This window comes from Rhinoraja longicauda, chromosome 10 (genome assembly GCF_053455715.1).
Source record: "Rhinoraja longicauda isolate Sanriku21f chromosome 10, sRhiLon1.1, whole genome shotgun sequence".
Taxonomy (NCBI): domain Eukaryota; kingdom Metazoa; phylum Chordata; class Chondrichthyes; order Rajiformes; family Arhynchobatidae; genus Rhinoraja; species Rhinoraja longicauda.
This window is the reverse complement of record NC_135962.1, coordinates 21,424,250-21,451,292: the sequence shown is the minus strand read 5'-3', so window position 1 is coordinate 21,451,292 and position 27,043 is coordinate 21,424,250. Positions and strand designations below refer to the sequence as shown.

Genomic DNA, 27,043 nt, shown 5'->3' with positions numbered 1-27,043 from the left:
GGCAAATTATGATGATTTTAACATAGTATTGCCAGTTATTTTAATGGACCATTCAAAGCATTGATCGTGTTATTATTTGATGGTACAATTAAAGCTGTGGGAAGGGAGGATAAAGCATGAACAATTTTTTTAAAATGGAGCAAAAGAGAGCACGGGAAACACATGAGATTGTAGATTATGAAATGATTTTAAGCCAGTGAAATTTAGCACAGAACCAGTTCTTCAGCCAATCGAATACCATTAAATATGCAGATAAATGAGTTAAGACGTCACAAGGGAATTTCAACTATATTAACAATGTAAACATTACTAATTGGACATATGAGCTAGGGAATTAAGAAGTGGATTTAGAAATAGGAAATGACCCAGTGAAGTAAAAATAGGGAAACATAAAGGAAACAGTTGTAATAAATATCTTTTAGGATGTTCATAAAACAGGATTATGAACATCAGCTTTACAGATTGGAAAATGCAGATATTAAAAGGGTGTGGCTGAAATTAGGAAAATAAGTGGGCCATACTAAGAGATGTCAACTAAGGAAAACATTTAAAACATCATCAGGAGCAGTAAAAATATATACTGCAACATGAAACAATATAGCACAGGAACAGGCGTTTAGGCCCACAAGGTTCATGCCAAACATATTGCCAACTTAAACTAATCTCCTCTGCCTGCACATGATCCTTATCATGTGCCTATACAAAAGCACCTTAAATGCCACTATAATTTGTAACACGATTTGCCATCATACTAGGTCTCTTGGGAACAGAACTCCTGCATTACAGCACATCCAGGATTGGGAAAAATATAACAAAAATTACATGAGAATAATGGAGGTAGACAGGACAATATCACTTAACAATGTGAGATGCACATCTGTCCATCCCCTCCACAGATGCTGCCTCACCCACTGAGTTCCTCCAGCACTTTGTTTTCTGTTCAAGATTCCAGCATCTGCAGTTTCTTGTCTCAATATCAAATCAATTTGATTCAGGGTTAGCCAAGACACAGAAGAGATGGACATGACACTAGATAATGAGATGAGGGTATTTAAAACAGCAAAAGAAGATAGATTAAATAAGCAAATGAAGCTGAGTAAAATCCCTGTTCCAGATGGATCAAACAGTTTTTTTTTGAAGTGTGAGGAAGGCATCATGACATATTTCGTCATTCATTTGAATAAGGTATATCGTTAGAGAACAAGATAGCTAATGTAACTCACTGTATTTCAGAAAGAGGGATAGAGCATGGCATAGGATTTATAAAATAGAGGGTAGGGTTATTCCCAAAGAATACAGCAGTATCTAGAGCTGTTTGCAATTGTGTTTTAGACTCTGGAATGAAAAGCAAAATGTTTAAGCATGCAGTTGATACCAAGTGGAGGAGGGTGTGTAGTTAGTACTGAGTTCAACAAACCAGAGGTGGACATTAATAAACACACAAAGTAATGAAAAAGGTAAATGAAGATCTACACATTTTTGTCCAAAGAATATTATTCAGAAGATGCATCTGTAGAAGAGGAAATAAAAATAAAGCGCTGAAAATAATCAGTAGGTTAGGCATTTCCTGTGGAAAGGGTTAACATTTTATGTCAAGGACTCTACAGCAGAACAGAGGACAAAAAGCAGAGGCTGGGAGTAGAAGCCAATGCTATAGAGTATTTGTGAAATACAAATATAACACTCCCTAAAAAGCTGCATCACAGATTAGCAAGACCAAACAAAAAGAACATCCATCACTTGGGTTTATTTCTAAAATGATGGAGTTGGAAGTCAAGGACTTATGGTTCAATCACACTTTGAAAAATGTATATGAAGTTGTGGTCATCATAATATAAATGAGATGACAGCAGATATTCAAGGATATACCTATTAGAATAAAGACCAGGTTTCCTTGTTCTAGAGAAGAGTATGTGGAGTGATCTCAAAGCATTATAGATTTTAATAAAGTGAATGAGTAATGAATGTTGTCATATTGATAAAAAGCATAACCAGAGGCCATTGGTATGAGACAGTCATCATGCAATCCAATAGGGAATTTAAATAAACTGGTTTATCCAAAGAGTGATGAGAAGGTGGAACTTGTAACCATTAGAAGATAAATACATTTAAGTCAGTACTTTACATAAAGATGAGGATATAGGTTTAGAAAAGCAAACACTGGAGATTCAAGTGGAACATGAATACTGCTTTATATTTAAATGTGAAAGTAGAAATGATTCATGCATGTGTGCATTAAATCTAATTTTAATCATGCTTTCAATCAATTTAAGGAGTCTTTTGTATGGAAGATGTATCAAGAGCGCTGTTGGGATTTTTTTCCTGCTGGAGATTGTTTCCGTAAACAATACGAGGATCAACTTGGATAAATGAAAATATTGCTTGAACTTACCTACTGACTGAACGCATGGAATTTGGCATGAGTGTATAATGAAAAATAGAGCAAACAGATATTTGCTATTCCAAATCAAAATAAAAATAAATGTGAAAGATGTTGAAAATACAACTGTCTTAAACAGTAATATTCAACTTTTAAGTACACAAAGTGTAACACTTAACAGAATTGGAGATACTATTAAGATATTGAAGTTACTTTTCTGTAGCTTTCGGCTAACTGATTAAACAGAACCACGTTGTCATAAATTGCAAAAAAGCACCAAAAGAAATTGTGCCTTACCTTTAGCCAATGCTAAGTAACAACATGTTCTGATTTCTAGTTTATGCTCCTCAAAAAAAGCTAAGTAAGAATTTGTTCACAATGTTGAGTCTTACTGTCTGCTGTACGAATCTGTAGACTGATCTGTTTGCCAAGGCAGCAGCTGAGCTGTTAATTTATAATGTTTTTCAGGATATGGCATTTAATTTAATGAAATGCTATAACCCTTAGATTTTTCATGTGCATTGGCTGTGTACTTTGGTGTACATCTTTTCTTCAAATTAAAAGTAATCGACCTAAAAGCTTCAATTTAAAATAATTCAACCATGCTAACTAGAGTATAATACAGTTTTGAAATAAAGCAATTGAAATTCAACAATGTATCTTTTGTAGAAAAATATGCCTTTGTTTAATGAGAATAATGACAGTGCATCATTCTGTAACATCTGATGCTGGAGCACATTGAAGGCACAGAATAAATATTTCTTTGACCATGAATGTGATATCACTTTGTTCGAACCAATCTATGTAAAGATATTTTTTTAAACCTGCTGTATTTACACCGACGTGAACGGTACCTATAGCTTATGGATGATTGACAATCACAGCTCTTAAAATGCATCTCTTAGCTTCATGACATTTTATTATTGTGTCCTTTACTCGGAAAATAACAAACTAATGGATAGCAGTAACGGGATCATTCCGAGTCAGCATGGATTTACGAAGGGGAAATCATGCTTGACAAATCTACTGGAATTTTTTGAGGATGTAACTAGGAAAATTGACAAGGGAGAGTCAGTGGATGTGGTGTACCTCGACTTTCAGAAAGCCTTCGACAAGGTCCCACATAGGAGATTAGTGGGCAAAATTAGGGCACATGGTATTGGGGGTAGGGTACTGACATGGATAGAAAATTGGTTGACAGACAGAAAGCAAAGAGTAGGGATAAATGGGTCCCTTTCAGAATGGCAGGCAGTGACCAGTGGGGTGCCGCAAGGTTCGGTGCTGGGACCCCAGCTATTTACGATATACATTAATGACTTAGACGAAGGGATTAAAAGTACCATTAGCAAATTTGCAGATGATACTAAGTTGGGGGGTAGTGTGAATTGTGAGGAAGATGCAATAAGGCTGCAGGGTGACTTGGACAGGTTGTGTGAGTGGGCGGATACATGGCAGATGCAGTTTAATGTAGATAAGTGTGAGGTTATTCACTTTGGAAGCAAGAATAGAAAGGCAGATTATTATCTGAATGGTGTCAAGTTAGGAGGAGGGGGAGTTCAACGAGATCTGGGTGTCCTAGTGCATCAGTCAATGAAAGGAAGCATGCAGGTACAGCAGGCAGTGAAGAAAGCCAATGGAATGTTGGCCTTCGTAACAAGAGGAGTTGAGTATAGGAGCAAAGAGGTCCTTCTACAGTTGTACCGGGCCCTGGTGAGACCGCACCTGGAGTACTGTGTGCAGTTTTGGTCTCCAAATTTGAGGAAGGATATTCTTGCTATGGAGGGCGTGCAGCGTAGGTTCACTAGGTTAATTCCCGGAATGGCGGGACTGTCGTATGTTGAAAGGCTGGAGCGATTGGGCTTGTATACACTGGAATTTAGAAGGATGAGGGGGGATCTTATTGAAACATATAAGATAATTAGGGGATTGGACACATTAGAGGCAGATAACATGTTCCCAATGTTGGGGGAGTCCAGAACAAGGGGCCACAGTTTAAGAATAAGGGGTAGGCCATTTAGAACGGAGATGAGGAAGAACTTTTTCAGTCAGAGGGTGGTGAAGGTGTGGAATTCTCTGCCTCAGAAGGCAGTGGAGGCCAGTTCGTTGGATGCTTTCAAGAGAGAGCTGGATAGAGCTCTTAAGGATAGCGGAGTTAGGGGGTATGGGGAGAAGGCAGGAACGGGGTACTGATTGAGAGTGATCAGCCATGATCGCATTGAATGGCGGTGCTGGCTCGAAGGGCTGAATGGCCTACTCCTGCACCTATTGTCTATTGTCTAATAGATTTTACCTTTTTCCATTACTCCTTTTACATATTTACATACAACTATAATTATGTTGCTGAATCCAGGTCATTCTGTGAAGTGAGCATATTTTCTACATTCATTATTAACATTCTGATACCCAATTTGCAGCACAGGAACCAAAAATTAAGAAAGAGTTTAAAATTTATCCTCAATGTTGAAATACATGCTGTAGAAGTAATTACCCAACTGTAAGCTTTGTGCAGGAAATGCAATGCCACCGTTGTATTCAGAGTCAAGTACTTTTTGGCAGTACAGGTACTCCCCAGGTTACGATGGTTCAACTTTGCAATGGTGCAAAAGGCAGAGACCCGTAGCAAGCCGCCGCTCGCTTCTGGACACGTGATCGTGCGTTTTCAATGCATTACGACTTACGATACTTTCGGTTTCCGATGGGTTTCTTGGAACGGAACCCCATTGGAAGCTGAGGAGTACCTGTACTCACATACTTGCAAGACTGTCATGGTGACATTACGATATCATGCTATCTAACCAATCTTCGAGTTCCACTTCGGGGTCAAGCTTCTCAGCTGTTTCTGTTGGTTGTGAATTTGTATTGTCTATTCCCTCAGCACCAGATGTGTCTGTTTAAAGACAAAAAAAAATAATGTCACGACAAGATATGAAAAAGGAATGCAAACCATTTCCATGTTTACTCGCACCACAAAGACAATTCTACCTTCCGCAGAGACCGTTCCCATCCCAACTCCCTGGTAAATTCATCCCTTCCCACCCAAACCACCCCCTCCCCAGGTACCTTCCCCTGCAACTGCAGAAGATGCAACACCTGTCCCTATACCTCCTCCTTCGACTCTCAACAGTCCCAACAGTCCTTTCAGGTCAGGCAGAGGTTCACTTGCACCTCCTCCAACCTCATTTACTGTATCCTTTGTTCAAGATGTGGACTTGTACATCGGCGAGACCAAACTGGGCCATCTTTTCGCTGAACATTCGCTCAGCCCACCTAAACCTAGCCGATCTTGCAGTTGCTAAACACTTTAATTCTCCTTCCCATTCCCACAGACCTTTCTGCCCTAGTTCTCCTCCATTGTCAGAGTGGGGCTAAATGTAATTGAGGAATAGCATCTTATTTATCGCTTGAGCAGCTTACAGCCCAGTGGTATGAATATTGATTTCTCTCACTTCCGGTAGCCCCGGCACTCACTCTCTCCCTATCCCTCCCCAGCCCAAGTCGCACTAGCTTCTCAGTTTCACCCAACAAACAATGACCTGTTTCCTTTATCATCATTACTTTTTTGCATATCTTTTATTCATTGTTCTTTATCTCTCTACGTCATCGTCTATATCTCGTTTCCCTTATCCCTAACCAGTTTGAAGAAAAGTCTCGACCCAAAATATCATCCATTCCTTCTCTCCAGAGATGCTGCCTGTCCCGCTGAGTCACTCCAGACACTTTTTGTGTCTATCTTCGGTTTAAACCAGCATCTGCAGTTCCTTCCTACACTACCAGAAATAACTACTGCCTCATTTACAATTATTCACTCACACACGAGGATGTGATTATTAAATTATGACAAGAGTTTTCTAGCTCTTTTTATCCCAAACACCAAATTAAATATAACATTGTTCATTTAGTCCAACAATGTGCATCCTAGATTTATCATAGGCAGCTTAAAATTATTTTTTGTAACTTATCATTTTCACAAGTGTACTGAATTATTACTCATGTATATTCAAACTGAAGAAATTAATGCAATATTACTAAACATTCAAAATCAGTATTCCTAGCATTTGAAAAATAAAATGTGCTTTTAATGACCGAGGGTCTCACCAGTTGAAATATCAACATTTTCAGGATCATACAGGACTTCCATGTCCTGAGTTCCTTTTAAGGAAACATCATTCTTGCTGACAGGTGTTTCTAAGTGAAGTAAAAATTCCAGCTCCTCATCCAGATGGTCTGCTGGTTCCTGCGACTCAGATGCAGGAGCAGTACGTTCAGATATCGGTGTTGTAGAGTTGAGTATGATGTTGACCGGAATGGTTTCCACATTTGTTGGGGAAGTTATAGTGTGTGCTCTAAAATGACCAAATTTGCTTTTGCAATCGTCCATACTCTTCAATCTGATCTGTGGTAGTTCTGCAGGAGGATTTACCTAAATTTGAAGGAAACACAAAGTTGACAAATTCAACATTGGGAACTATTGAAGATTATAATTCTTCTGTTTTATGTGGCTTTTATTCCTGCCTCTTCAGTTACGGAGAAATTACTTAAGAAATAGGATTAAAAATCCCAAAGGGTAGTAATTAAAACATTTTCAGGTTTCAGAGCAAAGAGTTAGACAATATGGATCAGAGATACCCTAAGTTACCATGAAAAGCGTGGGAGAACATTGCTGAGCCTAAGGCCACAGACATCTCCTTCGACAAACACATCAAACACATCACCAAGACAGCCTTCTTCCACCTCAAAAACATCGCCCGTCTCCGTCCATCCCTCTCCTCCACAGCTGCAGAAACCCTCATCCACGCCTTCATCACCTCCCGTCTGGACTACTGCAACAGCCTCCTCTATGGCTCACCCTCAAAAATCATCAGTAAACTTCAATACATTCAAAACTCCGCTGCCCGTCTACTCACCCACTCCCCGATCCGTGACCATATCACCCCGTCCTTTACAAGCTCCACTGGCTCCCCATCCCCCAGAGAATCCAGTACAAAATCCTCCTCATGACCTACAAAGCCCTCCATAACCTGGCCCCATCCTACCTGACTGACCTTCTCCACAGACACACTCCCACCTGCACCCTCCGGTCTGCTGCTGCCAACCTCCTGTCCCCCCCCATCCGGACCAAACTCAGATCCTGGGGGGACAGGGCTTTCTCCATCGCTGCTCCCACCCTCTGGAACTCACTACCCCAAACCGTCAGAGACTCCTCCTCACTCACCATATTCAAAACATCACTGAAGTCTCACCTGTTCAGCACTGCCTTCAACCACTGACCGTCACCTCACCTTCTGTCTCCTTTTTCTGTTCGTTTACTTATTTATCTATTTATTTTCTTCTCTATGTTCTAGTAATCCCTGTAAAGCGTCTTTGAGTGTTTGAAAAGCGCTATATAAATGTAATGCATTATTATTATTATTATTATCTAATGCTCTTTAGATGTGGAAACAATGGAAATGAACTGAAAAACTGAAAAGGTAAATACAACAATCACAGGGCAATCCCCCCATTACCAATGCTGGGTAACTCTGACATTAATATGAAACATGGATTAATAAATGAAAAACAGCATGCATAATGTTAAAATAAATTTTTATTGTCAAAAACTAAATCCTGAGATTTACATTTAGTATTAATGAGGCAATACAGTTATATTCCTCATAGAACACAAAGGATTAAGAGGAGCACAACGGTTTAAAATGATAAAGAGTTGGATACTTGGGAATGCAGATTTTATAGTAATTGACAGCACAGAGCTGCAGTATTAATTGCTGCAGAATAATTAAACAAGACTGGGGTTCAATCCTAACTATGGGTGTATTTTGTGAAGTGTGCATGTTCTCCATGGAGATCTCTCGGGTGTTTTTCCAGTCATACAGCACGGAAACAGACTCTTCAGCTCAACTCATCCATGCTAGTAAAAATGCCCCATCTAAGCTAGTCTCATTTGCCCACTTTTGAGCCCATATCCCTCTAAACCTTTCCTATCTGTCCAAGGGTCTTTTAAATGCCATTATAGTACCTGCCTCAACTACCTTCTCAGGCAGCTCATTCCATATACCCACCACTCTCTGAGTGTAAAAGTTGCCCCTCTCATTTTAAGTCTGTTCTCTGATGTTTGATTCCTCTACCTTGGGTAAAAGACTGCACTCACCCTATCTTTTCCCCTCATGATTATATACACCTCTATAAGATCACCCCATAATGTCCAAGCCTGCCAAATATCTCCCAAAAGCTCAGCACCTCAAGTCGTGTCAACATTCTCATAAATCTTCTCTGCACTCTTTCCATCTTAATGACATCCTTCATATACCAGGGTAACCAGAACTGAACACAGTACTCCATATGTGGCCTTATCAATGCCTTGTTCAACTGCAACATAATGTCCCAACTTCTATTACTCAATATCCTGGCTGATGAAGGTTAATATACATAAAAGTCTTTATGACCCTATCTACTTGTGACATTATTTTCTGGGAACTATGTACCTACACTCCTAGATCCCTCCACAACACACCCAGGACCTTGTCATGCACTGCGAAGGTCCTGCTCTTGGTTGCCTTCCCAAAATGCAACACCTTGCACATACCTGCATTAAACTCCATTAGCCATCCTTCAGCCCACTTGCCCAGTTGATCAAGAGCCTGCTGTAATTTTTGATAACCTTCTTGACTGTCCACAATACCATGTACTTCAGTGTCATCTGCAAATAATCATGCCTTGTACATTCTCATCTAAATTGCTAATATAAACCACAAATAACAATGGGCCCAGCACCAATCCCCGAGGCACACCATTCATCGCAGGCCTTGTGTCCGAAAAACATCCTTCTACCACCACCTTCCTTCCAAGAAGCAAATTATGTACCCAGTTAACTAGTTCTCCCTGGATCCCATGCAATCTAACCTTCCGGAGCGGCCAACCATGAGGAATCTGATCAAAAGCCTTGCTGAAGTCCATAAAGACAACGTCTAGTCTTTCCCTCGTCAACCTTTTACATTACCTCTTCAAAAAATTCAATTGATTTTGTAAGACACAATCTTCCATGTACAAAATCATGCTGACTTTCCCTAATCAGCCTCTGTCTGTCCAAATGCATATGTAGCTTATCCCTCAGAATCCTCTCTAGCAAATTGCCTACTACAATTATTAGGCTCACTAGTCTATACTTCCAAGGCTTTTTCTTTCAGCCCTTTTTAAATAGGGGCACAACATTAGCCACCTTCTAGTCATCCGGCACCTCACTCATGTCTAACAATGATTCATAGATCTCAGCCAGGGCTCCTGCAATTTCTTCTCTAGCTTCCCACAGCGTCCTTGGATATATCTGATCAGGCCTGAGAGATTTATCTACCTTTATATGCCCTAGGATGTCCAGTATCTCCTCGACCATAATACGATCTGTCCTCAAGACATCTCCATTGACTGTCCTCAAGACATTTCCATTAACTATCCCAAGTTCCCTAGCCTTCAAGTTCATCTCCATGGCAAAAACAGAGACATATTCATCAAGGACTTTTGCCCAACTCATGTGGTTCCACATGTAAATGACTGCTTTGGTTTCTGAGGGTCCTATTCTCTCTAGTTATCTTCTTTTTAAAAAATGTACAAAATCTCTTGGATTCTCCTGAATTTTATCTGCCAGAGCTATCCCCTGCCCCACATGCCAAAGATATCTAATTTGGCAAGATAACGGTGGGTGGCATGGTGGTGCAGCTGTAAAGTTGCTGCCTTACAGCGAATGCAGCACCAGAGACCCAGGTTCGATCCTGACTACGGCTGCTGTCTGCATGGAGTTTGTACATTCTCCCCGTGACCTGCGTGGGTTTTCTCCGAGATCTTCGGTTTCCTCCCACACTCCAGGTTGTAGGTTAATTGGCTTAGTAAATGTAAAAATTGTCTCTAGTGGGTATAGGAGAGTGTAAATGTGTGGGGACCGCTGGTCGGTGCGGATCCGGTGGGCCGAAAGGGTCTGTTTCCGCGCTGTATCTCTAAAAAACAGATTACTGTAATTGCCCATGATATAGACAGGATTAATGCAAATGGATGCTTGATGACTGGGAGGGGTGCAGTGGTCCGAAAATCTTGTTTCCGTGCTGTATTAATCGGAAAATGGCTTGAGTTTGGAAGAGAAATTACACTGCCAGAAAGATTGGTGAAACCATGCTCAAGAGTACATTTCATACCGAATCAATACTTTAAGGGGGGAAATGGAAAGATTATGGAAAACAAAAAGAGAACTGGACTTAATACTACCAGTGTGTCAGATCATTTTATTTGTTGCCTTCAATTATTTGAATTACAGGTCTCAAAACCAGAATAACAGCAATAGTCATTCACCTTCACTCATCCTGATCCATGAAAACAAACAATTCAACATCAACTTATCCAAAGAAACAGCATTAAGATTTTGGGTTGATTACAATTTATCAGAACTGGGGAAAGTTAGAAATGGAACAGTGAAGGGTCAAATATAACAAAAGGGAAGGTTTGTGATAAGATAGTGACCAGAAGCAATTGAAAGACTCAAATCTACACCATACGCAGTAACCACAAACTGGTTTCCTCTAATCTTGGGATGGGTGGTTGCTTAGTGGAACACCTTCATGCAATATGCAAAGGTTACCCTAACTTTCCAACTGCCAGTGCATTCATTCTCTGAAAACAAGGAACTGTAGATGCTGGTTTATAAAAAAAGACGCAAAGTGCTGAAGCAACTCAGCGGTAAAGAGCATCTCTGGAGAATATGGATAGGTGACATTTCGGTCAGGACCCTTCTTCAGACTTCCTTCTCTAGCCCACTCTGCTTCCCTGTCTTTGGCCTCTTACCTTCTTCCAACAAAGCTTAATGTTATCTTGAGGAAAAGAATCTCATCTTCAAATGAGACACATTGTACTTTGGAACTCAAATCAAATTTGACAATTTCAGATTAATATTGCACCATGTTTCTGATATTCAGTTATCTTTTCTCTCTTTCTCCTGTTCTTTTATGTCAGATTTCACTCGTTGACTTCAGTTTACACCTCATTGTGCCACGTTTACCATTCATTCTTAATCAGAACTAGCACCACCAGCACTTGTCAGTCTGCATCTCTTCAGCTCCACTCTATAACAGATGTTCCCTTTTGCTCTATTTCCCCTTCTTTGAGACTTAAAACCATATTATTTTCTAACTTCTTTCAATTCTAAATAACTGGAAAGAGAAACAGAAATAATGTTTCAGATTGATGAAACGTTCTTTCTATTTCTCTTTCCAGTTATTGCTGACTATTTTCAGCACTTTTATTTCAGATATCCTGCAGCAGCAGTATTGTGCTCCAGTACTCTACAACGCTTTAAACTGGGAGAAAACGAAAGCATTTAATTAAACATAAAATTCTTCTCCTTTTGAATTCATGGTTCCAAAGACCACTGCACTGGACTTCTAGTGCTGACTTTTATCTTGCTGGTGAAAGGGAATGGCTGTAAGCCCTTAATGCATCTCCTAGCAACTGGCTTAAATATGTGAAAGCCAAGAGCTAGAAATAGATTGTACCATAGTCTATTTCAGAAGACATAAGCTGTTAAAAGGAGCATAACAAGTGCCAATGGAACAAATTAAGTTCATAATATACACTCAAGTATCAATAAAGAGTAAGGAAAAAACAATGTTATTAATTATTTTTGATAAGTACACCTTCCAAATCAACTTCAAAAATAAACGACTGGCAGAAATGCTTGAAATCTGCCAAAAGTAAATATGTTTAACAAACATTTCTGTATTGTGTGAATACCTCGTAAATGAATCCTACCTGTACCAACTCAGATTCCACATTCAGTTGAAGGTGAAGTGGCAGTTGCTGAAGAGTCTGGGCCAGAGACTGGCAATCTACAAACAGTGGCGACATCTGAAATACAGCAACAACATATAATGCATAATTAAACAAGCAGGGAATAAATAGGAATTACAATATTTGAACAGCAATTCAGCTCTGTGGAAGCAGTTCAAGATGAAGTTTAATGGCCCGAATCTGAAGAATTTGATAGTACAGCACAGAAGGAAATTTCCATTGCATTCAAACCATGTTCTAGCTGCCCTGGGTTCATTTGAAGGGACAGAATGGGACTATTTTAAATTCCGTGTAGAGGGAGCCACTCTGTACTAAAAAGAGTTGGCACTGCCTATGTACTTCTTCACTTTAGCTCCTGTACACCTACAACACTGACCTCCCATCTATCTCATTAGTGGCCTTTGAATTATCTTTAATCAGACTTTATCGGACTTCAATGTTACGTAGGAAAATAACTACAGATGCTGGTATAAATCAAAGGTATCACAAAATGCTGGAGTAACTCAGCGGGTCAGGCAGCATCTCAGGAGAGAAGGAATGGGTGACGTTTCGGGTCGAGACCCTTCAGGCGACTTCAATGTTATATCTTTGCACTAAATGTAGTTTCCTTTATCTGTGCACTGTGCACTATTGTATACATCTATAGTCTTTTCTTTGACTGGATAGCACACAAAAACCTTTTGACTGTACCTCGGTACATGTGGCAAAAATAAACTAAACTAAACAACACTACACGTCAGACACAATAAGGTGGATGAGGACTGAGCAAAAGAGAAAGAGAGAACAGAGGGTCAGCTGGGGGAAAAAGAGTAAAAGGTGACATTAAATCAAAGAGAGTGAAAGATTAAGTAATGTACCTAAACTGCACTGTTTCTAAACTGGGGGAGTATAGAGGGGCTTCAATCAGTTATGTAATCTTTGCTGTCCCTAGTTCAAGTGTGTTTGATGGGACATTGTAAAGGGGGATCTGTTCTGCATTTAGTAGAATCCAGTACCAACTTAGTAATGTTGAATAAGACCGTTCCGAGGGTGCTGGAATCTATATACAAGCTGCATATGTCTACATATGTACAGTTGCTGTCTTACAGCGCCGGAGACCCGGGTTCCATCCTGACTACAGGTGCTGTCAGTACGAAGTTCGTACATTCTCCCTGTGACCTAGTGGGCTTTCTCCAGGTGCTCTGGTTTCCTCCCACACTCAAAGGCATACAGGTTTTACATTAAATGGCTTTGGAAAAGATTGTAAATTGTTCTTATTGTGCAAGATAGCGTTAGTGTACAGGGATGGCTGGTCGGCATGGACTCGGTGTTCCGAAGGGCCTGTTTCCTCGTTGTATCTAAAACTGAATCTGTCTTTCTGCCACATTTTAAAACTGGCACATTTAAATTATTCAGGATCAGTCTCAATGTTACGGAACCAGTGAATGGCAACAGTGAGTATCGCACATTGACTGAATCCTGGTGATCGGGGACTGCACTCAGAACCCAACATCTAACTTTATTCATCACGATGTTTGCAAACCCTAACAAGGTGTACAGTAGGTAAGGAATTACTAGAGAGCAAGCACGTGAATGGCAAACAGAGTCAAGCTTGAACCCAACACAAAGGGACAGATTGCTGAAGTAACTCACGGGTAATGCAGCATCTCTAGAGAACATGGATAGGTGATGTTTCGAGTATGTGATGTTTCGAGTCTGAAGATGGGCTCCAATCCAAAACGTCAACTCTCCATGTTCTCCAGAGGTGCTGCCTGACGAACTGAGTTACACCAGGACTTTGTGTCCTTCTGTGTAAACCAGCATCTGCAGTTCATTGTTTCTACATTTGAACCCAACATTATCTGGTTTGACACAAATCTGATAAAAGATATAAAAACTGCTGCTGAAAATGAAGTAAATGACTCCCAATCTATCACCTTAAACCTGCAGTTACTTGCCTCCATTACTACTGCAATTCGCAAACCCAGGATCTCTGTCATCAAGAAGGTCAAGCTTTCCAGGAACGTGAATAACACTGTCGCATTCACGTTCTCCTCCGAGCCACACACTACCTGCACTTGGAAGCATTTTGCTGCCCCTTTATTCATGCTGGGTCCAAGTGCGGGAATTTGCCACCTGAGAGCACTGTACAAGCTCCTTCGGCTGAAGAACTGCAGTGTTCAAGATTGTAGATCAGTACCATTTTCTCAAGGGCAGTTCGGGATGGGTAATAAATTTGAACCTTGCTAGTAACGCCCACAAGCTGAACGTTGTACTCAAACAAAATCCCAGTCAGAGTCATTAACCTTCATGAAAAGCAGAAGCAAACTGGACTGGTGGACAGGATGGAAAATGATGATTGATGAGTCATCCAATTATAGAATTTATTCCCCTAAAGACCTTCCTTTTCCTACAAGTACCTTAATTGTTCAGTTCAAGCGTAAATCATAATGTTTTCTGAATTTCGGCAACTAATTATTTCTGCTTTTATGGTTGCGACTGCCCATGGGAATAAAAGGACACAGAGTGCTGAGGTAACTCAGCAGGTCAGGCAGCATCTCTGAAGAAAATGGATAGGCGATGATTTGGGTCAGAACATGTTCTCTAGAGATGCTGCCTGATCAGCTGAGTTACTTCAGCACTTTGTGTGCTTTTGTGAAAACCAGCATCTGCAGTTCCTTGTTTCTCTATTTTGCCCATTGGAATACTGGTTTAAATGGTAGTGAAAGCAGAAATGAAATAGATGATCAAAGGGAAAAAATAATAAGTACAGGAATGAGCTGGAGAGTAGGACTAGAAAAATTAAAGCCAGCATACACTCGATGGGCCAAATGACTTCCTTCCAGGTTACACAAAATCTCGGACATTGATATTCAACGACTGTAAAAATTAAATTATATAACCCAATTCGTCACAATGGTTTTAAACTACACATATAAAACATCAATATCTATATTCACCAACATTTACCCCTCTTTAAACATACTGGAGCATAATGCTCATCCACAGTGTGGTACGGTGGCACAGCAGTAGAGTTGCTGCCTTCCAGCACCAGAGACCCAGGTTCGATCCTGACTACAGACACTGTCTGTATGAAGTTTGTACGTTCTCCCTGTGACTGCGTGGTTTTTCTCTGGGTGCTCCGGTTTCCTCCCACACTCTAAAGATGTGCAGGCTTGTAGGTTAATTGACTTCGGTAAAAAAAATGTAGTGTACAGGGTGATCGCTGGTCGGTGTGAACTCGGTGGGCTTAAGGGCCTGTTTCCACGCTGTATCTCTAAACTAAATTAAAACATTACTACTAGCCTCTCCACATGCACATTGTCAAATTATATTTTTAATATTCCTGGATAAAGTCCACCAAATTACAAATAACTATATCCTGCCCATCATAAAATTAAAAAATCACTGTCAATACTTCATTTGCCTGAATAAACTATTCATCTATATTTGTTCGGTGATTTATTTTAATTAACAAATGCATTTATGGTATCTTGTTTTAGAATAAATAGCAATTTGTTTCATGTTTTTTAAAAATATAACTTGATAATGGAGACAGGTCATATCACAAGACATGACAGGAAATTGACTGAATTCTTAATTTGGTGTTCTCAAATACCAAGGAAGTCAGGCAACCAAACAAGAGCATCATAAGTGACACATGGACCTCGAATTAGATTAGTCTTGAATTGAAGCAAGATCCTAGTGCACTGAATACATCAGAAGACCAAAACAAAAATTGATGATAAGACTACTGCAATTCAATTGCCAGGCTTATAAAGATATATTAATGAACTGCGGGACAATGAATGAAAATACATGTTTAACTAATAAGTAATTGAAAGAACAAGAAAAGTAAATGCCTGCAACAATTACTGAGGAAGCCCCGGATTTTTCGGATTGTTGTGATGAATTTACTGCCATTAAATTCTCCTCTAAAAGATGAATAACGTGCTGTAATGTTCTTGGTATTGACTTCTAGGTTATTTTCATGATACTTCAGAGCTATGGAAAATTTCTGCCAACATACTTTTCCAGGTAGCTTTTTAACAAGTTTATTAATAATCAGATGTAGCCGGCTAAAATGTTAAAATATTGTCCTAAACAAGCTTAAATTCTTCGGCATTATACGAGCAGATAAACCTCCGAGCCATTGCGTCATTGACTATATTGCAAAAATTTACAAATGTACTACATACACTGTGCTAAAGTCAAACAGCATTTTGGTTTTCTATTTTATTGTTGGCTACAATGTTTACAAAATTTATGGTTTGCTGCACGTGTACATTGCCAAAGATAGACACAAAATGCTGGAGTTACTCGGCAGCTCAGGCAGCATTCCTGGAGAACATGGATAGGTGTTTGGGTTCCAACCTGAAACGTCACCTATCCCTGTTCTCCAGAGATACTGTCTGACCTGCTGAGTTATTTTGTGATGGTAGCCTCGCCAACAGTCTGTCTGTCTTTTCGTCTTTTTTGGTATTTTTAATGTGTTTTAAAAGTTTGTGTTAATGTTCTCTGGTTTGTTTTATGTATGGGGGGGGGGGGGGGCAACTTTGTTCAATCTCTTACCTTGCCGGAGATGCGATTGTTTTCCGGATCGTATCTCCGTTCGCTCTACGGCCTAACATCAATGAAATGGCGGTCTTGCTCGAGACTGACTTTGAGTCCCACTGCGGGACCGTGGACTTACTATTGGAGCCTGCGATCCCCTGCCTGGAATCGACGCTCCAGCCTGTGGATTTCAACATCGAAGAGCATGTAGTCTTGGGTAGAGACTGATGTCGGGAAGTTCCAAAGTCGCAGGATGTTCAACTAGCCCCGATCCGAGGTCTGATCGCCCGGCGCGGGGAGCTGAGATCCCCCCGTTGTGGGAGCTTGATCGCCCCGACGTGGAAGGCCTGACCGCCGGCTGCGGGAGCCAAGATCCCCCATCAACGGAAGGCTCGAGGGCCCCGACCGCAAGAGGACAAAGAAGGGAAGTTTGAACTTTTTTTTGTCTTCCATCACAGTGAGGAATGTGGGGAAATTGCTGTGGTGGATGTTCATGTTAAAAATGTATTTGGATGTCTTGTTGCTCTTTATTGGTATGACTATATGGCAAATCAACTTCCTCGTATGTTGCAAACCATACTTGGCTAATAAAGCACTATTATGATTTATGATTGCCAGTTGATTTTGCAATTTCTGATCACAAAATATCTGAAACATCTTGATACTATTGGAGACGTTTGCAAAGCCTTACTTGTTTACTTGTAGAAACCTCTATTTCCCACTCCTTTTCTTCAGCAAAACGAAATTGTGCAAATGAATCACCTGTAATGAAGCAAAGACAGTTTATTTCCTTTGAAGTTTGACAAATTGTGAGTTGCATTTCAATTCATAGAATTATTATACCAATCATATATGCGAAAGAGAAATCACATTTTTATCATTTGACATAAATGGGGAATGGAATAATCGATCTTATATATAAAATTGTAAAATTAGAATCGTGATTTTAAAACAAACTAAGTAAAAGATAATTTTACAAATTTACATAAATCTTATTATCCAACAACGTTGAAATGTTACTAAAATACTTTCTCCAAAATTCAGATTGAAACAGCTTTTATTTGGACCAGATAAAGCAAGCCAGCACACTCTGGCAAAAAGGTTCTTAAATATTGTTGTCTTATGAGAGAAAGTGTTTGCATTTTGTACAGCACCTTTCACACCCACCAAATTACTTTTGAAATTAAATCACTGCGTTAATGTGGTCAACCACATAACAAACTCCACTGAACAGTAATGACATGAACACACCAGGTAATCTGTCTATTTGTGTTAGAAAAGTGCTGGCAAAAGGTTCCCATAGCACCTTGGGACTTTTAAAATATCCACTTAGACTCTCAGATTAAAATCTCATTCAAAATTCAAGACTCTCTGACAATGCAGTACCCTCTCAGAACCACATCTCTAGCCACGGTTATGCACTTAAAATCTATGATGTTGGGCTTGAACTCATCAACGCGTTCCCCAGCAGAATTACAAGGTCCACAGTGAACCCCTACGTCAAATTCTGGTTTTAAAAGATTAAAATCACCATAATTATTCACTTAGTTTGCCTGTCAGTTCTTTTGAAATATAAATAGCAATAATTTTAAATTATCCAATACAAAACAATCCTCAAAAAACTGCAGTGGTTAGCATTCAAACGTTCAGAATCACCATTAATTAAATGGCAATCCTAGTTTTTATCTGTATTTACAAGGACAGTTCGCTCCGATTTAAAATGCAAAGTTCACACCAGTTATCAGTTTACATCGAGCTGCTTGTGATCAGCAGTTCAGCTCTTAACTTTTAAGAATCACATTAAAATTTACGACACATGTAAGCATTGGAATATAAAATACTGTGGGTATAAACATCATTTAAGAGAATTAAAATAACAATAGCTCTTAAACTACATTCTTAAAAGGAATGTAGATTTAAAAGAATGTATAATTGTCATTTTCTCCCACTTCATGAGGTTTCCTGAGCATGGTTCGTGATGAGATGCACTCACAAACACACAGAGCACAGGGAATAGAAGCAGGAGCATGGAGGCACAAGAGACTGCAGATGTTGGAATCTTGAGCGAAAGACAAAGTGCTGGAGGAACTCAGCGGTTCAGGCAGCATCTATGGAGAGAGTGGACAGATGACGTTTTGTGATGGCGTTCTTCTCAGAACTTCAGACGCAGGGATAGGCTGCTCCACCATTCAATAAAATTGTGACTGATCTTTTACTTCAGTACCATTTTCCTGTACTCCAACATTCCTTGTTTCCTTTTTGTCCAAAAATGTGGCAATGTTTATCTTGAATATAGTCGGCAACTGAGCCTCCACAGCCTCAGCGCACAGACAATTCCAAACATTCACCCCCACCCCCGCGTGAAGAAATTCCTTTCCCCCCTTATGGAATGGTGAACCCATTACTTTCAGACTGTGAACACTGTTTCCAGACACACCAGTCAAGGAAAACATCATCTCTCCCTTTACCCTCTTAAGCAGCAAGACAATTTCACGTTTCAATGAGATTGCCTTCTCTAAATCTGAGTGACTTACCCAGTCTGCAACACTCTCCCCGCTCCACATCTCTCACAGAACAATCTGGAGCACCTTCATGCCACTCAATTGCAAATACCCTTTAAAGAGTTCTTTAAATTCCATTCCAAATGATTTTTATTCCACAGGATCAGGTTCATGAGATCCTGATCACTGAAGCTTACAACAGCATAGCCTGACGATGACATTACATTCACTCGCACAGCTAGTCTTTGGCATAGCTTTAAACCGATTCTCAGGGACCAGCTTCTATGCCCCAGCTTTTGGGATTTACACCACTAAGTCCAGCTCTTCTATCTAGGAAGCAGCTGTACAGGTCTGTGATAAACTGGTTCAACAACTAGACAGCCAGGCAATGAGAGCCAGGTTTAAATGTCAAAAGCTGGCCTACAGGTATCAGTATCCATGGATGCAACCAACCACAACAGGAAATACACTCTGTTTTTAACAGCACACGATGTGAAAATTCAAAAGCGAGTATTTCACATCTGTACACTTTCACAAAGGTGAATTTTCTCTTTGCTGCCCCGAGCTCTGAGTGTGGTGTAAGAAAATAACTGCAGATGCTGGTACAAATCAACGGTATTTATTTCACAAAACGCTGGAGTAACTCAGCAGGTCAGGCAGCATCTCAGGAGAGAAGGAATGGGTGACGTTTCGGGTCGAGACCCTTCTTCAGAGCTCTGTGAGCGTAAATCAGGTTGAGTTTATTGTCATATGCACAAGCACACCAAAGTACAATGAAAATCTTCGTTGCAGCAGCATTAAAGCCACTTTGACTCAGACAACACAAAAAAATTATACATAAATTCTACAAGAGTGAAAATAAAATAAAACACAGGCTGGAGTAACTCAGCGGGTTGGACAGCATCTCTGGAAGATGTGGATAGGTGATGTTTCAGGTCAGGGACCTTTCCATAAAACGACTGAGCAAAAAAACAAGACATTAGCGCAAAAATATACAACCAGTCCATGGTAGCACAAGAGATGATCAAATTGCTGAGGTAGTTTGAGCATTGTGCAGGTCGGTTCAAGAACTTGATAGTTGTAGGAAAGCAGCTGTTCCTGAACCTGGTAGTGTGGGACTTCAAGCCTCTGTACCTCCTGCCTGATGGTAGCAGCCAGAAGACAACAAGCCCTGGATGGTGGTGATCCTTAATGACAGGTGCAACCTTCTGAAGCAGCACCTCATGTAGGTGCATTTGATGACAGAGAGGGCAGGGCCCTCCACTCTCTGAAGTCACTTGTATTCCTGTGCTTTGCATTTGCCATATGATACAACCAGTAAGGATACTTTCCACAATGTTTCTGGAGAAGTTTGCAATAGTATTCTGTGCAATGCGAATCTCTTTAAGTTTTGAAGAAAGTAGAGGCTCTGGCACTCCTCCTTTGTGATTGCATCCATGTGGCTGGCCCAGGACTGGTCATTTGGGATATCACAGCCCAGGAATTTGAAGCTGCTGATTTCTCCACCACAAACCCGCTAATGAAAACTGGCTCATAGTTTCTAGACTTCCACTTTCCAAAGGCAATGATTATTCTTTGGTTTTATTTTATCATATCATATCATATATATACAGCCGGATACAGGCCTTTTCGGCCCTCCAAGTCCGTGCCGCCCAGTGATCCCCGTACATTAACACTATCCTACACCCACTAGGGACAATTTTTACATTTACCCAGCCAATTAACCTACATACCTGTACGTCTTTGGAGTGTGGGAGGAAACCGAAGATCTCGGAGAAAACCCACGCAGGTCACGGGGAGAACGTACAAACTCCTTACAGTGCAGCACCCGTAGTCAGGATCGAACCTGAGTCTCCGGCGCTGCATTCGCTGTAAAGCAGCAACTCTACCGCTGCGCTACCGTGCTTTACTTTAGACTTTGCGGAAACAAGCTGTTCGACTCACCGAGTCCACGCCAACCAACGGTCACCCCGTATACTAGCATATCCTACACACTAGGGACTATCGACAATTTTTTACCAAAGCCAATTAACCTACAAACGTCTTTGGAGTGTGGGAGGAAACTGGAGCACCTGGAGAAAACATACAGGGTCGCAAGAAGAACATAAAAACTCTGTACAGACACCATGCATAGTCAGGATCAAACCCGGGCCTCTGGTGCTGAAAGGCAGCAACTCTCCGATTGTGCTGCTGTGCCACCCTACCAGCGTCATTTTGTTGATGATGAGCACGAGAGTTTTTGTTGCGTCACCACTAAACCAGGTGTTCAAACTCTCTCCTATACACGGACTCCTCTCCACCCGTGATTCTGACAACCACGGTGGTGTTGGCGGCCAATTTATAGACGGCACAAAGCTGCGTTTAGCCACATAATCACGGGTGTAAAAGTGTAGAGCATGGGACTAAGTAGGCAGTTTTGTGGTGCACTGTATTGATGCTCAGTGAGGAGGACATGTTGTTACCAATCCCCACTGATTGAGCTCTGCTGATGAGGAAGTCAAGGATCCATTTGCAAAGGGAGGAACATGTGCCCAAATCTTGGAGCTTTGTGTTGAATTTGCAGGAAATGATAGTGTTGAACGCAGGGCTGGAATCCTTGAACAGCAGGCTGATGTATGTGTTCCTGTTGTCCAGATGATCCAGAGCAGAACAAGATGGCATCAGCAGTTCATCCATTATGATGAAAGGCAAATTGAAGTCAGGACATTCCATGGAAGGAAGTCACAGAGTGCTGGAGTAACTCAGCGAATCAGGCAGCATCTCTGGAGAACATGAATAGGTGGCATTTTGGGTCGGCACTCTTCTTCTGACTGAGATAACAACAGTCAAAGAAAGGTCCACCCCCAAAACATCACCTATCCATGTTCTCGAGAGATGCTGTTTGACCCGCTGAGCTACTCCAGCACTTTGTGTCTTTTTGTGTAAACCAGCATCTGTAGTTCCTTATTTCTAAATTCTGGGGCAGTGAAGACCAGTTCATTAGAAGTATTTAAGGTGGAGATAGATATTTGGAAGATCAAGGAGTTGAGTGGGAAGGGGAACTGGCATAGAAGGGTTGCCGAGGGCACCATGGATCAGCTTGGTGAATGGTGATTGTGATGAGGGGGGATTGCTGAGCATGCTGGGAGCCTGCTCCTGCCTTTTTGTGAAATTGGAAGGTGGGAGGCAAAGGGTAGGATGGTGAGAGATAGAGAGGAAGGAAAACGGAATATTGCACACACTGCAGATAATGATGTTTAGTTCAGTTGAGAAATATAGCATTTAAACAGGCCCTTCAGCCCAATGAGTCCATGTCGACCAACGATCACCCATTTACACTAGTTCTATGTTATCCCACATCTGCATCCACCCCCTATGCTAGGGGGAATTTAGAGAGGGCCAATTAACCTACAAACCCGCACGTCTTTGGAAAGTGGGAAGAAACCGGAGCACCCTTAGGAAATCCACACAGTCACGGGGGAGAATGTGCAAACTTCGCATATACAGCACCCAAGATCAGGATCAACCCCGGGTGTCTGGGGCTGTGAGGCAGCAGCTCTACCAGCTGTGCCACCCTAAATGGGTACATGTCTCACCAATTTTCACCCCCTCACCACTATTTCTTTAAATTTAAACTTTAAAAGGATAAGGTACAGAGATAGTAGAATTACTTTAATTAAACCACTATTATGAAATTATTTAAGGACCATTCCTTCCTGAGAGATGGGAAGGACTTTGACCCTCCACTAATTATGCTCCACACATAGGAAGTCTGTCACTTCCAGCTGGCTATCGGCTGTGCAATGCAGTCTGTGCACAGAGTAGAGAATAGAAGCTGTACAACACATCTTCGTCGTGCTATTTTTAACTATTCCCACTTCATGTTCAATCTGCGTACCCATTGTTCATGAAATAAAAGTTTAGACTAATCATTCCAACAGCAAATTGCATAGAAGGAACTCAAAACATGTATGGTGATATGTAAAATTTTCCACAATTTATAAATAGTAGATAGCACACAATAAAAAAAGCTTTTCCCTGTACATGTGACAATATAAACTAAACTAAAATTTAAAAGCAGAAAATGTTGTAAATATTCAAAGCCAGGGGGACCATGGCAAATAAAGGTTATCTGGTGAATGTGTGAAATGTGTGAATGTGGATAGAGTTGAGGAATTGTAAAGGTAAGAAGACACGAATGGCAGTTATCTACATACTCCCAAACAGTAGCCTGGATATAGGGTGTAAGTTGCAGCAGGGGTTACTATTGGCATGTAACAAAGGTAATGCCACTGTAGTTATGGGGGATTTCAATATGCAGGTAGACTGGGAAAATCAGGTTAGTTCTGGACCCCAAGAAAGGGAGTTTGAAGAGTGCCTCAGAGATAGATTCTGCGAGCAGCTTGTACTGGAGCCTACCAGAGAGAAGGCACTTCTGGATTTAGTATTGTCCAATGAACCAGATTTAATAAGGGAACTCAAGGTAAAGGAGGTAGTGACCATAATATGATTAGTTTTAATCTGTAATTTGAGAGGGAGAAGGTTAAACCAGGAATGTCAGTGTTGCAGTTCAATAAAAGAGATCCTAACAGGAATGATGGTGGGTCAGCAATGGCAGGAATTTCTGGGCATAATCCAGAAGATGCAGGATCATTTCATTCCAAAGAGGAAGAAAGATTCTAAGGGGAGTAAGAGGCAACCGTGGCTGACAAGGGAAGTTAGAGATGGTATAAAACCAAAAGAAAAGATGCATAAGATAGCAAAGAGTAGCAGGAAGCCAGAGGAGTGGGCAACTTTCAAAGAACAACAGAAGATAGCAAAAAGGGCAATACAGGCTAAAAAGATGAGGTACGAAGCAAAGCTGGCCAAGAATATAAAGGACAGTAAAAGCTTCTTTAGGTATGTTAAGAGAAAAAGATTAGTAAAGACAAATGTAGGTCCCTTGAAGGCAGAAACGGGTGAAATTATTATGGGTAACAAGGAAATGGTGGAAGAGTTGAACAGGTACTTTGGATCTGTCTTCACTAAGGAAGACACAAACAATCTCCCAGATGTACTAGTGGACAGGGGATCAAGGGAGACAGAGGAACTGAAAGAAATTTGCATTAGGCGAGAAATAGTATTGGGTAGACTGATGTGACTGAAGACTGACAAATCCCCAGGGCCTGATGGTCTGCATCCCAGGGTACTCAAGGAGGTGGCTCAAGAAATCGCGGACGCATTTGTGATCATTTTCCAATGTTCGATAGATTCAGGATCAGTTCCTGTGGATTGGAGGGTAGCTAATGTTATCCCACTTTTCAAGAAAGGAGCGAGAAAGAAAACAGGGAATTATAGACCAGGTAGCCTGACATGGGAGAAGATGGTGGGGAAGATGCCGGAGTCAATTATTAAAGAGGTAGCAATGGCACACTTAGATAGCAGTTAAAGTATTGGTCCAAGTCAGCATGGATTTATGAAGGGGAAATCCTGCTAGACTAATCTTCTGGAACTTTTTTGAGGATGTAATAAGTAAAATGGATGAAGGAGAGCCAGTGAATGTAGTGTATCTGGACTTTCAGAAAGCCTTTGATCAGGACCACATGGGAGGTTGATGAGCAAAATTAGAGCACATGGTTTTGGGGGTAGGGTATTGACATGGATAGAGAATTTGTTGGCAGATAGGAAGCAAAGAGTAGGAATAAATGGGTCCTTTTCAGAATGGCAGGCAGTGGCGAGTGGAGTGCCGCAAGGCTCAGTGCTGGGGCCGCAACTATTTACAATATATATTAATGATTTGGATGATGGAATTAGAAGTAACACTAGCAAGTTTGCGGATGATACAAAGCTGGGTGGCAGTGGGAACTGCAAAGAGGATGTTAGGAGGTTGCAGGGTGACTTGGACAGGTTGAGTGAGTGGACAGATGCATGGCAGATGCAGTATAATGCAGATAAATGTGAGGTTATCCACTTTGGCGGCAAAAATAAGGAGGCAGATTATTATCTCAATGGTGTCAGATTTGGTAAAGGGGAAGTGCAACGAGTACACCCGTCACTGAAAGTAAGCGTGCAGGTACAGCAGGCAGTGAAGCAAATGGTATGTTGGCCTTCATAACGAGAGGATTTGAGTTGAGGAGCAAAGAAGTCCTTCTGCAGTTGTATAGGGCCCTGGTGAGACTACATCTGGAGTATTGTGTGCAGTATTGGTCTCCTAATTTGAGGATGTCCTTTCTATTGAGGCAGTGCAGCGTAGGTTCACAAGGTTAATACCTGGGATGGAGGGACTGTCGTATGAGGAAAGATTGGAAAGACTAGGCTTGTATTCACTGGAGTTTAGAAGGATGAGAGGGGATCTTAGGAAATTACAAAACGACTAGACATGCTAGATGCAGGAAAAATGTTGCCAATGTTGGGGGAGTCCAGAACCAGGGGACACAGTCTAAGAATAAAGGGGAGGCCATTTAAAAATGAGGTGAGAATAAACTTTTTCACCCAGAGTTGTGAATTTGTGGAATTCTCTGCCACAAAAGGCAGTGGAGGCCAATTCACCGGATAAATTTAAAAGAGAGTTCGATGGAGCTCTAGGGGCTAGTGGAATCAAGGGATATTGGGAGAAGGCAGGCACAGGCTACTGATTGTAGATGATCAGCCATGATCACAATGAATGGCGGTGCTGGTTCAAAGGGCCGAATGGCCTCCTCCTGCACCTATTTTCTATGATCTATGATCTATGGAGCATTTGGAAGGGGAGAACATAAACAGAAGAATGTAGGAACAAGCCAGGCTGTGCACATTCTCCACTCCCAGGGAGAAAAGAAAGGAACAAAAGCACCAAATCGACCTTGTGTTATAAATATGACCACTACAGTACAGCAACAGGCCCTTCCACATTTCTAAGCTAACCGTGATGCCAATTTAACTAATCCCATCTGCCTGCACATGTTCTCTATACCTCCAATCCCTGCCTCTTCACATGCTGGTCCAAAAGCCTCTTAATTGTCATTATCAAATCTACTTTCGCCACTTCCCCAGGCAACATGTTCCAGACACCAATCTCTCTCTAATAAATGCTTGGCTCCTAAATAACCTTTAAATTGTTCCCCGCCTCACCTTAAAGTGAAGCCCTTTTGTATTTGATATCTCAATCCTGGGAAAAAGGTTTGTTTGTCTATCCTATCTATGTCTCTCATATTTATATACAGGTCTCCACTTGGCCTCTGACGTTCCAGACAAAATAATCCAAATTTGTTTAAACTCTACTTTCATCTAATGCTCTCTAATCCAGGCAACAACCTGGTGAACCTCTTCTGCACCCTCTTCCAAAGCCCCCATATCCTGCAGTGCAGCGACCAGAACTGAACACAATACTTGTGGCCTGATCAAATTTTTTTATACAGCTGCAACATGACTATATAATGCAGTGTTTTTTCCCCATGAATGCATAGCAAACGCCTATAATAATACAAAAGACAGAGTTAATCAAAATGTACAATGGATAAAGCATTGAGAGAATGCATGCTAACAGAATGTCTGCCACGAGTCAACCACCTTCAGATTCCAAATGGATCAAAAGTGCTTTCAGAAGGTATTTCCTTTAATAATTCCTGCTGCTTTGTTCAATCCATTCATTTAAGGAGTTTTACAAACACTTGCAGCACACAGGACATAAATATTTAACTGCTCCAGATTTTAATGGAGCAGATCCCATTAGTTAGACTCACCAAGTCAAGCAACACATAGGGCCTTGGTGAATTATGGAACCAAAGGTTCATCACCTTAACCATGGGAATGAAGGTTTGTGGGGAAAACCAACAGAGACAATGAATTACATTGAAATGAGATGTTGTAG

The 27,043-nt window shown here is 41.0% G+C and overlaps 2 protein-coding genes across 2 annotated transcripts in view; one reads left to right on the top strand and one right to left on the bottom strand.

Annotated features, from left to right (window-relative positions):
• LOC144597735 (ryanodine receptor 3-like) overlaps positions 1-2,369 on the top strand; it is a 308,708-nt gene extending 306,339 nt beyond the window's left edge. The window contains exon 105 of the mRNA XM_078407262.1: positions 2,274-2,369. Within this exon, the coding sequence (XP_078263388.1) occupies positions 2,274-2,369 (96 nt within the window). The remainder of the gene's footprint in view (positions 1-2,273) is intronic.
• Positions 2,370-4,430: 2,061 nt separating this feature from the next.
• Positions 4,431-27,043, bottom strand: part of aven (apoptosis, caspase activation inhibitor) — a 78,866-nt gene continuing 56,253 nt past the window's right edge. The window contains exons 3-6 of the mRNA XM_078406375.1: positions 17,427-17,497; positions 12,164-12,259; positions 6,476-6,800; positions 4,431-5,267 (exon numbers count right to left, since the gene is read on the bottom strand). Of these exons, the coding sequence (XP_078262501.1) occupies positions 5,155-5,267; positions 6,476-6,800; positions 12,164-12,259; positions 17,427-17,497 (605 nt within the window). The 3' untranslated portion in view covers positions 4,431-5,154. The remainder of the gene's footprint in view (positions 5,268-6,475; positions 6,801-12,163; positions 12,260-17,426; positions 17,498-27,043) is intronic.